This window comes from Ranitomeya imitator, chromosome 10, assembly GCF_032444005.1.
Source record: "Ranitomeya imitator isolate aRanImi1 chromosome 10, aRanImi1.pri, whole genome shotgun sequence".
NCBI lineage: Eukaryota > Metazoa > Chordata > Amphibia > Anura > Dendrobatidae > Ranitomeya > Ranitomeya imitator.
In genome coordinates, this window is record NC_091291.1 from 147817711 (window position 1) to 147833978 (window position 16268).

The window sequence follows — 16268 nt, forward strand, 5'->3', positions numbered from 1 at the left end:
AAGGAGGAGGAGCTGTATACCGGGGAGGAGGAGGAGGAGCTGTATACCGGGGAGGAGGAGGAGGAGCTGTATACCGGGGAGGAGGAGGAGGAGCTGTATACCGGGGAGGAGGAGGAGGAGCTGTATACCGGGGAGGAGGAGGAGCTGTATACCGGGGAGGAGGAGGAGGAGCTGTATACCGGGAAGGAGGAGGAGCTGTATACCGGGGAGGAGGAGGAGGAGCTGTATACCGGGGAGGAGGAGGAGGAGCTGTATACCGGGGAGGAGGAGGAGGAGCTGTATACCGGGGAGGAGGAGGAGCTGTATACCGGGAAGGAGGAGGAGCTGTATTCCGGGGAGGAGGAGGAGCTGTATTCCGGGGAGGAGGAGGAGCTGTATACCGGGGAGGAGGAGGTGGTGTATACCGGGGAGGAGGAGGAGGAGCTGTATACCGGGGAGGAGGAGGAGGAGCTGTATACCGGGGAGGAGGAGGAGCTGTATACCGGGGAGGAGGAGGAGGAGCTGTATACCGGGGAGGAGGAGGAGCTGTATACCGGGGAGGAGGAGGAGCTGTATACCGGGGAGGAGGAGGAGGAGCTGTATACCGGGGAGGAGGAGGAGGAGCTGTATACCGAGGAGGAGGAGCTGTATACCGGGGAGGAGGAGGAGGAGCTGTATACCGGGGAGGAGGAGGAGCTGTATACCGGGGAGGAGGAGGAGGAGCTGTATACCGGGGAGGAGGAGGAGGAGGAGCTGTATACCGGGGAGGAGGAGGAGGAGGAGCTGTATACCGGGGAGGAGGAGGAGGAGGAGCTGTATACCGGGGAGGAGGAGGAGGAGCTGTATACCGGGGAGGAGGAGGAGGAGCTGTATACCGGGGAGGAGGAGGAGCTGTATACCGGGGAGGAGGAGGAGGAGCTGTATACCGGGGAGGAGGAGGAGCTGTATACCGGGGAGGAGGAGGAGCTGTATACCGGGGAGGAGGAGGAGGAGCTGTATACCGGGGAGGAGGAGGAGCTGTATACCGGGGAGGAGGAGGAGCTGTATACCGGGGAGGAGGAGGAGCTGTATACCGGGGAGGAGGAGGAGGAGCTGTATACCGGGGAGGAGGAGGAGGAGCTGTATACCGAGGAGGAGGAGCTGTATACCGGGGAGGAGGAGGAGGAGCTGTATACCGGGGAGGAGGAGGAGGAGCTGTATACCGGGGAGGAGGAGGAGGAGGAGCTGTATACCGGGGAGGAGGAGGAGGAGGAGCTGTATACCGGGGAGGAGGAGGAGGAGGAGCTGTATACCGGGGAGGAGGTGTTTCTTGCTCTGCGCAGTTTCGCCCCAGTTCCTCTCACCTGGACAGTGGGCGGGGCTCTTATCACGTGACTGCTCCTGTCGCTGACACACCCGGGCGGGGGGCGGGCTGTTCCGTCACGTGATCCCTCCCGGGCCTCGGACACACCTGGAGACTCGCACCTGAGAGCGGCCGCGGACACCGGAGACTCCGAGCCGCCGCCAACATGAAGGAACCGGACATCAAGTACAACCACCGGCCGCAGGTAGGAGCGGGGGTGGTGTGCGGCGCCTCATCCCGGGATGTGTGAACGGTGCCGGATCCGCTCTGCACGGTGATAAGCCCGGCCCCGGGTGTTGGCGCCCTCTATTCCCGGCTCATCCTACTATTGTGATGCGGTCTCTCGGGTCTCTGCTTTCTACCTCCTGCCCTCCATGGCGCACACGGAGGAAGCTCCTTTGCAGACCGAAACGTTTGAATCTTGTGAATACTGTATTATATAATGAACACTTTGGCATCAGACGAGTGTGCGAAGTCTATCCAACACTGGGAGCAGTCCGTGTAACGTAGGCGCTGAAATGTGAACCGAGCCTTAAATGACGGAGGATCGTCCGCACTGACGGACTGTAACTGACCCGGGACGGAGGATCGTCCGCACTGACGCACTGTACCAGACCCGGGACGGAGGATCGTCCGCACTGACGCACTGTAACTGACCCGGGACGGAGGATCGTCCGCACTGACGCACTGTAACTGACCCGGGACGGAGGATCGTCCGCACTGACGCACTGTAACAGACCCGGGACGGAGGATCGTCCGCACTGACGCACTGTAACTGACCCGGGACAGAGGATCGTCCGCACTGACGCACTGTAACTGACCCGGGACGGAGGATCGTCCGCACTGACGCACTGTACCAGACCCGGGACGGAGGATCGTCCGCACTGTACCAGACCCGGGACGGAGGATCGGCCGCACTGTACCAGACCCGGGACGGAGGATCGGCCGCACTGACACACTGTACCAGACCCGGGACGGAGGATCGTCCGCACTGACGCACTGTGACTGACCCGGGACGGAGGATCGTCCGCACTGTACCAGACCCGGGACGGAGGATCGTCCGCACTGTACCAGACCCGGGACGGAGGATCGGCCGCACTGTACCAGACCCGGGACGGAGGATCGGCCGCACTGACACACTGTACCAGACCCGGGACGGAGGATCGTCCGCACTGACGCACTGTGACTGACCCGGGACGGAGGATCGTCCGCACTGACGCACTGTAACAGACCCGGGACGGAGGATCGTCCGCACTGACGCACTGTGACTGACCCGGGACGGAGGATCGGCCACACTGACACACTGTAACTGACCCGGGACGGAGGATCGTCCGCACTGACGCACTGTAACTGACCCGGGACGGAGGATCGTCCGCACTGTACCAGACCCGGGACGGAGGATCGTCCGCACTGACACACTGTACCAGACCCGGGACGGAGGATCGTCCGCACTGACGCACTGTACCAGACCCGGGACGGAGGATCGTCCGCACTGTACCAGACCCGGGACGGAGGATCGTCCGCACTGACGCACTGTACCAGACCCGGGACGGAGGATCGTCCGCACTGACGCACTGTACCAGACCCGGGACGGAGGATCGTCCGCACTGACGCACTGTACCAGACCCGGGACGGAGGATCGTCCGCACTGACGCACTGTAACTGACCCGGGACTGAGGATCGTCCGCACTGACGCACTGTAACAGACCCGGCACGGAGGATCGTCCGCACTGACGGACTGTAACAGACCCGGCACGGAGGATCGTCCGCACTGACGCACTGTACCAGACCCGGGACGGAGGATCGTCCGCACTGACGCACTGTACCAGACCCGGGACGGAGGATCGTCCGCACTGACGCACTGTACCAGACCCGGGACGGAGGATCGTCCGCACTGACGCACTGTAACAGACCCGGCACGGAGGATCGTCCGCACTGACGCACTGTAACAGACCCGGCACGGAGGATCGTCCGCACTGACGCACTGTAACAGACCCGGCACGGAGGATCGTCCGCACTGTACCAGACCCGGGACGGAGGATCGGCCGCACTGTACCAGACCCGGGACGGAGGATCGGCCGCACTGACACACTGTACCAGACCCGGGACGGAGGATCGTCCGCACTGACGCACTGTGACTGACCCGGGACGGAGGATCGTCCGCACTGACGCACTGTACCAGACCCGGGACGGAGGATCGTCCGCACTGTACCAGACCCGGGACGGAGGATCGTCCGCACTGTACCAGACCCGGGACGGAGGATCGGCCGCACTGTACCAGACCCGGGACGGAGGATCGGCCGCACTGACACACTGTACCAGACCCGGGACGGAGGATCGTCCGCACTGACGCACTGTGACTGACCCGGGACGGAGGATCGTCCGCACTGACGCACTGTAACAGACCCGGGACGGAGGATCGTCCGCACTGACGCACTGTGACTGACCCGGGACGGAGGATCGGCCACACTGACACACTGTAACTGACCCGGGACGGAGGATCGTCCGCACTGACGCACTGTAACTGACCCGGGACGGAGGATCGTCCGCACTGTACCAGACCCGGGACGGAGGATCGTCCGCACTGACACACTGTACCAGACCCGGGACGGAGGATCGTCCGCACTGACGCACTGTACCAGACCCGGGACGGAGGATCGTCCGCACTGTACCAGACCCGGGACGGAGGATCGTCCGCACTGACGCACTGTACCAGACCCGGGACGGAGGATCGTCCGCACTGACGCACTGTACCAGACCCGGGACGGAGGATCGTCCGCACTGACGCACTGTACCAGACCCGGGACGGAGGATCGTCCGCACTGACGCACTGTAACTGACCCGGGACTGAGGATCGTCCGCACTGACGCACTGTAACAGACCCAGCACGGAGGATCGTCCGCACTGACGGACTGTAACAGACCCGGCACGGAGGATCGTCCGCACTGACGCACTGTACCAGACCCGGGACGGAGGATCGTCCGCACTGACGCACTGTACCAGACCCGGGACGGAGGATCGTCCGCACTGACACACTGTAACAGACCCGGCACGGAGGATCGTCCGCACTGACGCACTGTAACAGACCCGGCACGGAGGATCGTCCGCACTGACGCACTGTAACAGACCCGGCACGGAGGATCGTCCGCACTGACGCACTGTAACAGACCCGGCATGGAGGATCGTCCGCACTGACGCACTGTAACAGACCCGGGACGGAGGATCATCCGCACTGACGGACTGTAACTGACCCGGGACGGAGGATCGTCCGCACTGACGCACTGTAACAGACCCCGGACGGAGGATCGTCCGCACTGACGCACTGTACCAGACCCGGGACGGAGGATCGTCCGCACTGACGCACTGTACCAGACCCGGGACGGAGGATCGTCCGCACTGACGCATTGTAACAGACCCGGGACGAAGGATCGTCCGCACTGTAACAGACCCGGGACGGAGGATCGTCCGCACTGACACACTGTAACAGACCCGGGACGGAGGATCGTCCGCACTGACGCACTGTAACAGACCCGGGACGGAGGATCGTCCGCACTGACGCACTGTAACAGACCCGGCATGGAGGATCGTCCGCACTGACGCACTGTAACAGACCCGGGACGGAGGATCGTCCGCACTGACGCACTGTAACAGACCCCGGACGGAGGATCGTCCGCACTGACGCACTGTACCAGACCCGGGACGGAGGATCGTCCGCACTGACGCACTGTAACAGACCCGGGACGGAGGATCGTCCGCACTGACGCACTGTAACAGACCCGGGACGAAGGATCGTCCGCACTGTAACAGACCCGGGACGGAGGATCGTCCGCACTGACACACTGTAACAGACCCGGGACGGAGGATCGTCCGCACTGACGCACTGTAACAGACCCCGGACGGAGGATCGTACGCACTGTACCAGACCCGGGACGGAGGATCGTCCGCACTGACACACTGTACCAGACCCGGGACGGAGGATCGTCCGCACTGACGCACTGTAACAGACCCGGGACGGAGGATTGTCCGCACTGACACACTGTAACAGACCCGGGACTGAGGATCGTCCGCACTGACGCACTGTACCAGACCCAGGACTGAGGATCGTCCTCACTGACACACTGTAACAGACCCCGGACGGAGGATCGTCCGCACTGACTCACTGTAACAGACCCCGGACGGAGGATCGTCCGCACTGACGCACTGTACCTGACCCCGGGGACGGAGGATCGTCCGCACTGACGCACTGTAACAGACCCGGGACTGACGATCGTCCGCACTGACGCACTGTACCAGACCCGGGACGGAGGATCGTCCGCACTGACGCACTGTAACAGACCCGGGACGGAGGATCGTCCGCACTGACGCACTGTAACAGACCCGGGACGGAGGATCGTCCGCACTGACGCACTGTAACAGACCCGGGACGGAGGATCGTCCGCACTGACGCACTGTAACTGACCCGGGACGGAGGATCGTCCGCACTGACGCACTGTACCAGACCCGGGACGGAGGATCGTCCGCACTGACGCACTGTAACAGACCCGGGACGGAGGATCGTCCGCACTGACGCACTGTAACAGACCCGGGACGGAGGATCGTCCGCACTGACGCACTGTAACAGACCCGGGACGGAGGATCGTCCGCACTGACGCACTGTAACAGACCCGGGACGGAGGATTGTCCGCACTGACGCACTGTAACTGACCCGGGACGGAGGATCTGACGCACTGTAACTGACCCGGGACGGAGGATCGTCCGCACTGACGCACTGTAACTGACCCGGGACGGAGGATCGTCCGCACTGACGCACTGTAACTGACCCGGGACTGAGGATCGTCCGCACTGACACACTGTAACAGACCCGGGACTGAGGATCGTCCGCACTGTAACTGACCCGGGACGGAGGATCATCTGCACTGACGCACTGTAACAGACCCGGGGACGGAGGATCGTCCGCACTGATGCACTGTAACAGACCCTCCGTGTTGAGTTCACAAAGGTCAGTCAGGCTTCTAGGTACAGATGAGGGTTTCTGTGCGCTGGGTAGTTTACATAGGACTGCAGTGTTTTTCCTGCGTTGTTTGTCAGCTTACCACTCTAGGCTTTTGCTCTCTGTTATCAGCCGCTGTAGCATTTCCTGTGGGTGACTATGACCATCCAGTGTTCCAGATCCCGGACCGTCAACCTGTGTGTGTATATTGGACTTGTGGACTACAGGGCCCAGCATTTCCCACTGATGGCTGCAGTAGAAGCGCAGCGGCGTCCTGCTACATGTTCTTATGGCAGCCGTTACCTACAGAGTATCACTACTCGCATCATCCCTGACCCCGGAGCTCACAATCTAATCTCCTACCACACAATGTATCTGGAGCGCCCCCAGACACAGGGCCACGCGTTTCGGTACCGGGCCTCTCTGGTTCGGTTCTGAGGCTGTCACGGTGGCTAGACCCGGTCCGCGACCCTGCTAAGGGGCGTCCAATGAAAGTAGTAAAGCAGTCTGTCAGGGGTTCGTGACGCCACCTGTGGTATTCGGTCAGGATGACCGACGCTGCTGTGGGGTCCGCTGGGGTGATGGAATGGCAGCTGGATGGTATACCTTCCCACAGGTGAAGTAAATCCCCAGGGCTTCCCAGTGAGGTGGATGGTAATGGTGTAGGGTGCAGTCAATAACGAGGACACAGGGTTGCAGTCTCTTTACCTCTTTACTGAAGACTTCAGGATCCTCAGTCCAGAGCACGTTTAACAGGGCTGTCAGAGACCGGCCGGTCCGATGGCACATCCAGAGTTTCCTTCGCAGATGGAAATCGTTACCTACCACTAGCGCCTGTGTGTTGTAGTCCTACCCTGCTGAGCATTCGGAATAGTCCTCACAACTGCTGCTCTCGTTCGTTCGTTCGTTCTCTACAGCTCTCTTGTTCTTTGGTTCCAGATGTTACAAGTTTCTAACGTCCCCCAGATATGTTATGGCTATGATGCCACCCGTATGACGGCAAGGCTTGGAGGTCTTCCAGGACCTTAGAGACGCCCCTCTCCCAATGTTGCCCCCTATGTCTTCGTAGGTGTAGAAGGTAGACAGCCAGCCTATGACTGACTGTCCAGCGGAGTTTGAAGTAAGGCCTGAAGTCAGTTACTCCTACGGTGTTCCGGCCACCGACTACGCGCCTCAGTAAGATGTTGCCTCTCTCTCTCGGCACGACTCTTACTGGCTCTCCTTTGTGCTGATCTCGTTTACATGGTTCCACAATATCCTTCCCTTCGTGTCTCTCTCTTAGGATACCGCCGCAAGGTGTGCAGGCGCGGTTCCGTAACGTTCTGTTCTGTCGCTAGGCACCTGCCAGGTTCCCACGCCTGACAGGGACCCCCCTGTGTCTTCTCCCTGCCACGGGATGTTGCCTGAATCCAACCCAGTCAGCTTCTGACTAACTTCCTCCCCAGCCCCTAGTTTTACCAGTGTGAGGAGTGGCCCAATAAATGAAGCCTTTTTCTCCCCCTAGTGGCCGGAGTGTGAAGTGTAATGTGTGCTGGTGATACCTGGTCAGGAGAACTCCTTAGTGCCATCAGACGTACCATCACTCCCCTTAGCGGCAGAGCGCTATACTGCAACGACCAGATCTCTGGGGCGCTGCATTACCTCCCCCCCCCTTCCCCGGTTAAATCCAGTACTCCTGGACTGGGAAGAAGAACAACAATATAATACAGCAAAAGACATACACATTTTGGAATGCTTAGAACAAGTAAATAGAAAAGGTGCTTCCCTTTATGGGAGGTAAGGACACTTGAACGTTACAAACAAAAACAAGATTAAATATTTTTAAATAACATTTTTGACTATAAATAACTCTCAGTACTCAGCCGGGTATTCTACTAAGTGCAAACTCTGAACAATAAGTTAACTTTTCCTTTAAGGGCGTATACGCTGAACCCACTAAAGGCCTACTATAAAATGCTATATAACTCAACTCCTCTCTCCGTTCCAACTTCACCAATGCAGGACCGCCTAGCTCCTTGGCTGGGCCTACTGCCATTGTGCCGACCATCTTTCTACATCTCTCAGGAGGACTCTCTCTCTAACCCCAGAAGCATCATCTTCGCAAAGTCTTCTCTCGCTTGTAAAGCCAGTAGGGAGCACCTGTAAGAAGGTGCAAACTATATACAAAGCAGTTTTGAATCATTCACCGTCCATGATCCGGCAGTCTTTTAAACAGTGATGAACTTGTGTAAACGTAGAAAAGAAATAGAAAACATTAGGGATCCCTAGGAGTTAACCCTGGACGGGTTTAACCCCTTAGTGACCGAGCCAAATTTTTGAAATCTGACCAGTGTCACTTTATGTGGTAATAACTCTGCAACGCTTCAACAAATCCCAGTGATTTTGAGATTGTTTTTTCGTGACACATTATACTTTATGATAATGGTAAATTTAGTTCAACATTTTTTGTGTTTATTTATAAAAAATATTAAAAATTTGAGAAAAATGTTACAAAATTAGCAATTTTCTAAATTTGAATGATTATCCCTTTAATCCAGATGGTCATACCACAGCAAACCATTAATAAATAACATTTCCCACATGTCTGCTTTACATCAGCACCATTTGTAAAATGTTATTTTATTTTGTTAGCATTTTAGGAGGTTTAAAAATGTAGCAGCAATTTTTCATTTTTTCAAAGAAATTTACCACATTTATTTTTTTAGGGACTTATCCATGTTTGAAGTGACTTTAGGGGTCCCATATATTGGGAAACCCACAAACGTGATACCATTTTAGAAACAGCACCCCTAAACATATTGAAAACTGCTGTCAGGTAGTTTATTAACCCTTCAGGTGCTTTACAGGAATTAATGCAAAGTGGCATGACAGAAATGAAAATGTGTATTTTTACCACCTAAATGTTGCTAACTTCTAAACAGATTACTATAGCCGTCAGACTCTAAGGCCGCTATTTGGTCATGAATTGCCATGGCAAACATCAGGACCACAAAATCATGATCTGAGGGCACCAATTGTGACAAAGAAGAAGCCCCCACACTCTGTTAACCATTTATAATGATGTAGTCACTATTGACAGCAGCATCTAAGGGGTTAAACAGATTTAGAAGGTGCAAATACTGATCGTGGCTGATGCAGAAAGTTGTCAGCTATAGTGCACAACCGACAGATGCTGGATTGTCACCTGTATGGGGAGGCTATTCTCTTATATCTCAGGTCAGTTAAAAGACGTATTGGCGGTCATTAAGGGGTTAAAGTAGCAGCAACAGCAGGAAACAGTTAACTATATACATCGTTCGGATCTCCAAGGTTTAGTTCTATAATAGGTTGCAAGGCATCCATTGGTAACGAACACTCCTCGGCCGTGGAAGCCCTGGTTCCGTGTTCTCGCCTGATGCGGTGTCAGTGTCGTGGGTTCGTCTCTCAGATGCAGCCAGGTCACCCGGTGCCTGGATCCGAATGTCAGCTTTGGTTGCAAGTTCAGTAGCGGCGATAATGCACACTGTGGTGACAGGGGTGGAGTTCGTCAAATCAGGGTTAGTCATAGTCAGGACAGCAGGTGGCGCCATTACCGGCTCGCATCGGCAAACATTTCGGGCGCACCACCCTTGCGCACTCCGATGGCGGGTGTACATCACCTGGTCCCCTCTGTGTAGCAGCTGTCCGTCACCTCAATCGCGGCGCGGTTCCTTCACATTGTAGCTAGTAAAGAAGATTTCCGTCGGTAGCCCCGGTTCCTGTATATAGCCCCAACCCCGCTTCGGGTGAAAGGCTAGCACAGTTCCCCGCTTTACCGGACTCCCTTTACTGCGTTCTGTCTTTGGTCCTTGTACTTTCGGTGGGTCACTTTGTTCTCTCTTTTCGGTCTTTCCAGTGTAAAATCAGGCATTGTTTATATTGTTCCCAGGTGAGCGCAGCGATGCTGAGGCCCTCCTGTCTAGTTCCGTCTGGCTCTATCCTCGGGTTATCCCATTGGAAGATCACCCCCTCCGAGCTTACGCACAGTGGTGTCCCCATAGTTGTCGGTAGCGGAGGCACCAGCTTCTCCATGGTGCCGGGGGCTATAACCACCAGTTCAGGGGCAGGGAATCGATCACCGTCAGGACGGAGAGCGGTTGCGGGAGCCAGATCGGTCAGGAGGGCAGGGGCGTCTTCTATACCTCCGTCTGATGTGGTTCCACCGATGCCGATCGGTTCCGTTGATAAGGACACTGGAGTCGGCTGCGGCTCGAACTGCGGTTCTCCCGACGTGGCTCTCGGTGGCGGCTCTGATCTCCATGGCTTCGCATCGGCTGGCTCCGTGCTCGGGATAGGCTGACTTGGTTCCTCCGCCTGCGACCCCAAGAAGTCCGAGTCTTCCAGCCGCTGCAGATTCGAGTCCAGGTCTACCTCCGGCTGACAGGGACAAGCCAGGATCATTCCTTCGTCGTTCGGGCACCCGTTGGTCGTCATTCCCTCTCCGGGATCTGCAATGGCACTCACACTCTGCTCCTCCATTTCCTGGGGGTGGAGCTCCTTCTTGTCTTGGTTCCCGCCGTTGCAAATCAGGGGGCGGTTCTCCTCTCCTCCGGGGCAGATCGTCCTCCCACAACAGCAATTGGAGGGGGCGGTCAGCACTTCTGGCGCCACTTTGATAGTCTCCTCCCATGGCACGCCCTCCTTCTCCTGCACTCCTCGTGGCGCGGCAATGGCGGCGGTTTTGGCGGGAATCTTGCTGCAATAACAGTACACAGTCTTTGCAATAAATCACAGTCCAACAAGTCTCAATCACAGTTCCAAGGCACACAAGACCCAATTCTTCAGGCTTAAGTACGATCCTGTTCGTGACGCCAAGTTGGAGCGCCCCCAGACACAGGGCCACGCGTTTCGGTACCGGGCCTCTCTGGTTCGGTTCTGAGGCTGTCACGGTGGCTAGACCCGGTCCGCGACCCTGCTAAGGGGTGTCCAATAAAGGTGATGCAGTCTGTCAGGGGTTCGTGACGCCACCTGTGGTGTTCGGTCAGGGTGACCGACGCTGCTGTGGGGTCCGCTGGGGTGATGGAATGGCAGCTGGATGGTATACCTTCCCACAGGTGAAGTATGTCCCCAGGGCTTCCCAGTAAGGTGGATGGTGATGGTGTGAGGTGCAGTCAATAACGAGGACACAAGGTTGCAGTCTCTTTACCTCTTTACTGAAGGCTTCAGTACACTCAGTCCAGAGTACGTTTAACAGGGCTTTCAGAGACCGGCCGGTCCGATGGGCACATCCAGAATTTCCTTCGCAGATGGAAATCGTTGCCTACCACTAGCGCCTGTGTGTTGTAGTCCTACCCAGCTGAGCATTCGGAATAGTCCTCACAACTGCTGTTCTCGTTCGTTCGTTCTCTACAGCTCTCTCTCTCTCTCTTTCTTTGGTTCCAGATGTTTCTAGTTTCTAACGTCCCCCAGGTATGTTATGGCTAGGACGCCACCCGTATGACGGGAAGGCTTGGAGGTCTTCCAGGACCTTAGAGATGCCCCTCTCCCAATGTTGCCCCCTATGTCTTCGTAGGTGTAGAAGGTAGACAGCCAACCTATGACTAACTGTCCAGCGGAGTTTGAAGTAAGGCCTGAAGTCAGTTACTCCTACGGTGATCCGGCCACCGACTACGCGCCTCAGTAAGATGTTGCCTTCCTCTCTCGGCACGACTCTTACTGGCTCTCCTTTGTGCTTGATCTCATTTACACGGTTCCACAATATCCTTCCCTTCGTGTCTCTTTCTTAGGATACCGCCGCAAGGTGTGCAGGCGCGGTTCCGTCACATTCTGTTCAGTCGCTAGGCGCCTGCCAGGTTCCCACGCCTGACAGGGACCCCCCTGTGCCTTCTCCCTGCAACACCCCCTGCCACGGGATGTTGCCTGAATCCAACCCAGTCAGCTTCTGACTAACTTCCTCCCCAGCCCCTAGTTTTACCAGTGTGAGGAGTGGCCCAATAAATAAAGCCTTTTTCTCCCCCTAGTGGCCGGAGTGTGAAGTGTAATGTGTTCTGGTGATACCTGGTCAGGAGAACTCCTTCAGTGCCATCGGACGTACCGCTGCTCGCCTTGGGGCCATACTGCAACGACCAGGTCTCTGGGGCGCTGCATATCACTACTCCCATCATCCCCGACCCCGGAGCTCACAATCTAATCTCCTATCACACAGTGTATCACTACTCCCATCATCCCTGACCCCAGAGCTCACAATCTAAACTCCTATCACACAGTGTATCACTACTCCCATCATCCCCGACCCCGGAGCTCACAATCTAATCTCCTATCACACAGTGTATCACTACTCCCATCATCCCCGACCCCAGAGCTCACAATCTAATCTCCTATAACACAATGTATCACTACTCCCATCATCCCCGACCCCGGAGCTCACAATCTAATCTCCTATCACACAATGTATCACTACTCCCATCATCCCCGACCCCAGAGCTCACAATCTAATCTCCTATCACACAATGTATCACTACTCCCATCATCCCTGACCCCAGAGCTCACAATCTAATCTCCTATCACACAATGTATCACTACTCCCATCATCCCCGACCCCAGAGCTCACAATCTAATCTCCTATCACACAATGTATCACTACTCCCATCATCCCCGACCCCAGAGCTCACAATCTAATCTCCTATCACACAGTGTATCACTACTCCCATCATCCCCGACCCCAGAGCTCACAATCTAATCTCCTATCACACAGTGTATCACTACTCCCATCATCCCTGACCACAGAGCTCACAATCTAATCTATCACACAATGTATCACTACTCCCATCATCCCTGACCCCGGAGCTCACAATCTAATCTCCTATCACACAATGTATCACTACTCCCATCATCCCTGACCCCAGAGCTCACAATCTAGTCTCCTATCACACAGTGTATCACTACTCCCATCATCCCCGACCCCAGAGCTCACAATCTAATCTCCTATAACACAATGTATCACTACTCCCATCATCCCCGACCCCGGAGCTCACAATCTAATCTCCTATCACACAATGTATCACTACTCCCATCATCCCCGACCCCAGAGCTCACAATCTAATCTCCTATCACACAATGTATCACTACTCCCATCATCCCCGACCCCAGAGCTCACAATCTAATCTCCTATCACACAGTGTATCACTACTCCCATCATCCCCGACCCCAGAGCTCACAATCTAATCTCCTATCACACAGTGTATCACTACTCCCATCATCCCTGACCCCGGAGCTCACAATCTAATCTCCTATCACACAATGTATCACTACTCCCATCATCCCCGACCCCAGAGCTCACAATCTAATCTCCTATCACACAATGTATCACTACTCCCATCATCCCTGACCCCGGAGCTCACAATCTAATCTCCTATCACACAGTGTATCACTACTCCCATCATCCCTGACCCCAGAGCTCACAATCTAATCTCCTATCACACAATGTATCACTACTCCCATCATCCCCGACCCCAGAGCTCACAATCTAATCTCCTATCACACAATGTATCACTACTCCCATCATCCCCGACCCCGGAGCTCACAATCTAATCTCCTATCACACAGTGTATCACTACTCCCATCATCCCCGACCCCAGAGCTCACAATCTAATCTCCTATCACACAGTGTACCACTACTCCCATCATCCCTGACCCCAGAGCTCACAATCTAATCTCCTATCACACAGTGTACCACTACTCCCATCATCCCTGACCCCGGAGCTCACAATCTAATCTCCTATCACACAATGTATCACTACTCCCATCATCCCCGACCCCAGAGCTCACAATCTAATCTCCTATCACACAGTGTATCACTACTCCCATCATCCCTGACCCCGGAGCTCACAATCTAATCTCCTATCACACAATGTATCACTACTCCCATCATCCCCGACCCCGGAGCTCACAATCTAATCTCCTATCACACAGTGTATCACTACTCCCATCATCCCTGACCCCGGAGCTCACAATCTAATCTCCTATCACACAATGTATCACTACTCCCATCATCCCCGACCCCAGAGCTCACAATCTAATCTCCTATCACACAATGTATCACTACTCCCATCATCCCTGACCCCAGAGCTCACAATCTAATCTCCTATCACACAGTGTATCACTACTCCCATCATCCCCGACCCCGGAGCTCACAATCTAATCTCCTATCACACAATGTATCACTACTCCCATCATCCCCGACCCCAGAGCTCACAATCTAATCTCCTATCACACAATGTATCACTACTCCCATCATCCCCGACCCCAGAGCTCACAATCTAATCTCCTATCACACAGTGTATCACTACTCCCATCATCCCTGACCCCGGAGCTCACAATCTAATCTCCTATCACACAATGTATCACTACTCCCATCATCCCCGACCCCAGAGCTCACAATCTAATCTCCTATCACACAGTGTATCACTACTCCCATCATCCCTGACCCCGGAGCTCACAATCTAATCTCCTATCACACAATGTATCACTACTCCCATCATCCCCGACCCCAGAGCTCACAATCTAATCTCCTATCACACAATGTATCACTACTCCCATCATCCCCGACCCCAGAGCTCACAATCTATTCTCCTATCACACAGTGTATCACTACTCCCATCATCCCCGACCCCGGAGCTCACAATCTAATCTCCTATCACACAGTGTATCACTACTCCCATCATCCCTGACCCCAGAGCTCACAATCTAATCTCCTATCACACAATGTATCACTACTCCCATCATCCCTGACCCCGGAGCTCACAATCTAATCTCCTATCACACAGTGTATCACTACTCCCATCATCCCTGACCCCAGAGCTCACAATCTAATCTCCTATCACACAATGTATCACTACTCCCATCATCCCCGACCCCAGAGCTCACAATCTAATCTCCTATCACACAATGTATCACTACTCCCATCATCCCCGACCCCAGAGCTCACAATCTATTCTCCTATCACACAGTGTATCACTACTCCCATCATCCCCGACCCCGGAGCTCACAATCTAATCTCCTATCACACAATGTATCACTACTCCCATCATCCCCGACCCCAGAGCTCACAATCTAATCTCCTATCACACAATGTATCACTACTCCCATCATCCCCGACCACAGAGCTCACAATCTAATCTCCTATCACACAGTGTATCACTACTCCCATCATCCCCGACCACAGAGCTCACAATCTATTCTCCTATCACACAATGTATCACTACTCCCATCATCCCTGACCCCGGAGCTCACAATCTAATCTCCTATCACACAATGTATCACTACTCCCATCATCCCTGACCCCAGAGCTCACAATCTAATCTCCTATCACACAATGTATCACTACTCCCATCATCCCCGACCCCGGAGCTCACAATCTAATCTCCTATCACACAATGTATCACTACTCCCATCATCCCCGACCCCGGAGCTCACAATCTAATCTCCTATCACACAGTGTATCACTACTCCCATCATCCCTGACCGCAGAGCTCACAATCTAATCTCCTATCACACAGTGTATCACTACTCCCATCATCCCTGACCCCAGAGCTCACAATCTAATCTCCTATCACACAGTGTATCACTACTCCCATCATCCCCATCGCACACATTTGGGGGGTCTCTGATGACTTTGTTCCGGGGGGCTGCAGCCGGCGTGGTCTCCGTACGGCGAGGTTCGGTTTCGCTCATTGCTGCACTCATTGGTTATATTGCGCTTGCTCTGGGGTTCCCATAGTTGTATGGACTTCCTGTCATGTGATCTCCTCTGATCACTTATTGGTGAGTGAAGATCACATGACAGGAAGTCACTGAAGAGCAGGCTGTTGCTGCCATGGCAACATGAGAAAATGAAAGTTGCAATGTGATTGGTTAATTTGTGCCATTTTTTTCCATGATGGCAGCACGTTGGTAATTGTGCCCCTCACAGAGGTCGGGGGTCGCTGCTTCTTGTGGGGT

The 16268-nt window shown here is 55.0% G+C and overlaps 1 protein-coding gene across 1 annotated transcript in view; it reads left to right on the top strand.

Moving 5' to 3' along the window:
- The first annotated feature begins 1245 nt into the window (after positions 1-1245).
- Positions 1246-16268, top strand: part of ST14 (ST14 transmembrane serine protease matriptase) — a 59271-nt gene continuing 44248 nt past the window's right edge. Inside the window, exon 1 of the mRNA XM_069742153.1 lies at positions 1246-1526. Within this exon, the coding sequence (XP_069598254.1) occupies positions 1488-1526 (39 nt within the window). The 5' untranslated portion in view covers positions 1246-1487. The remainder of the gene's footprint in view (positions 1527-16268) is intronic.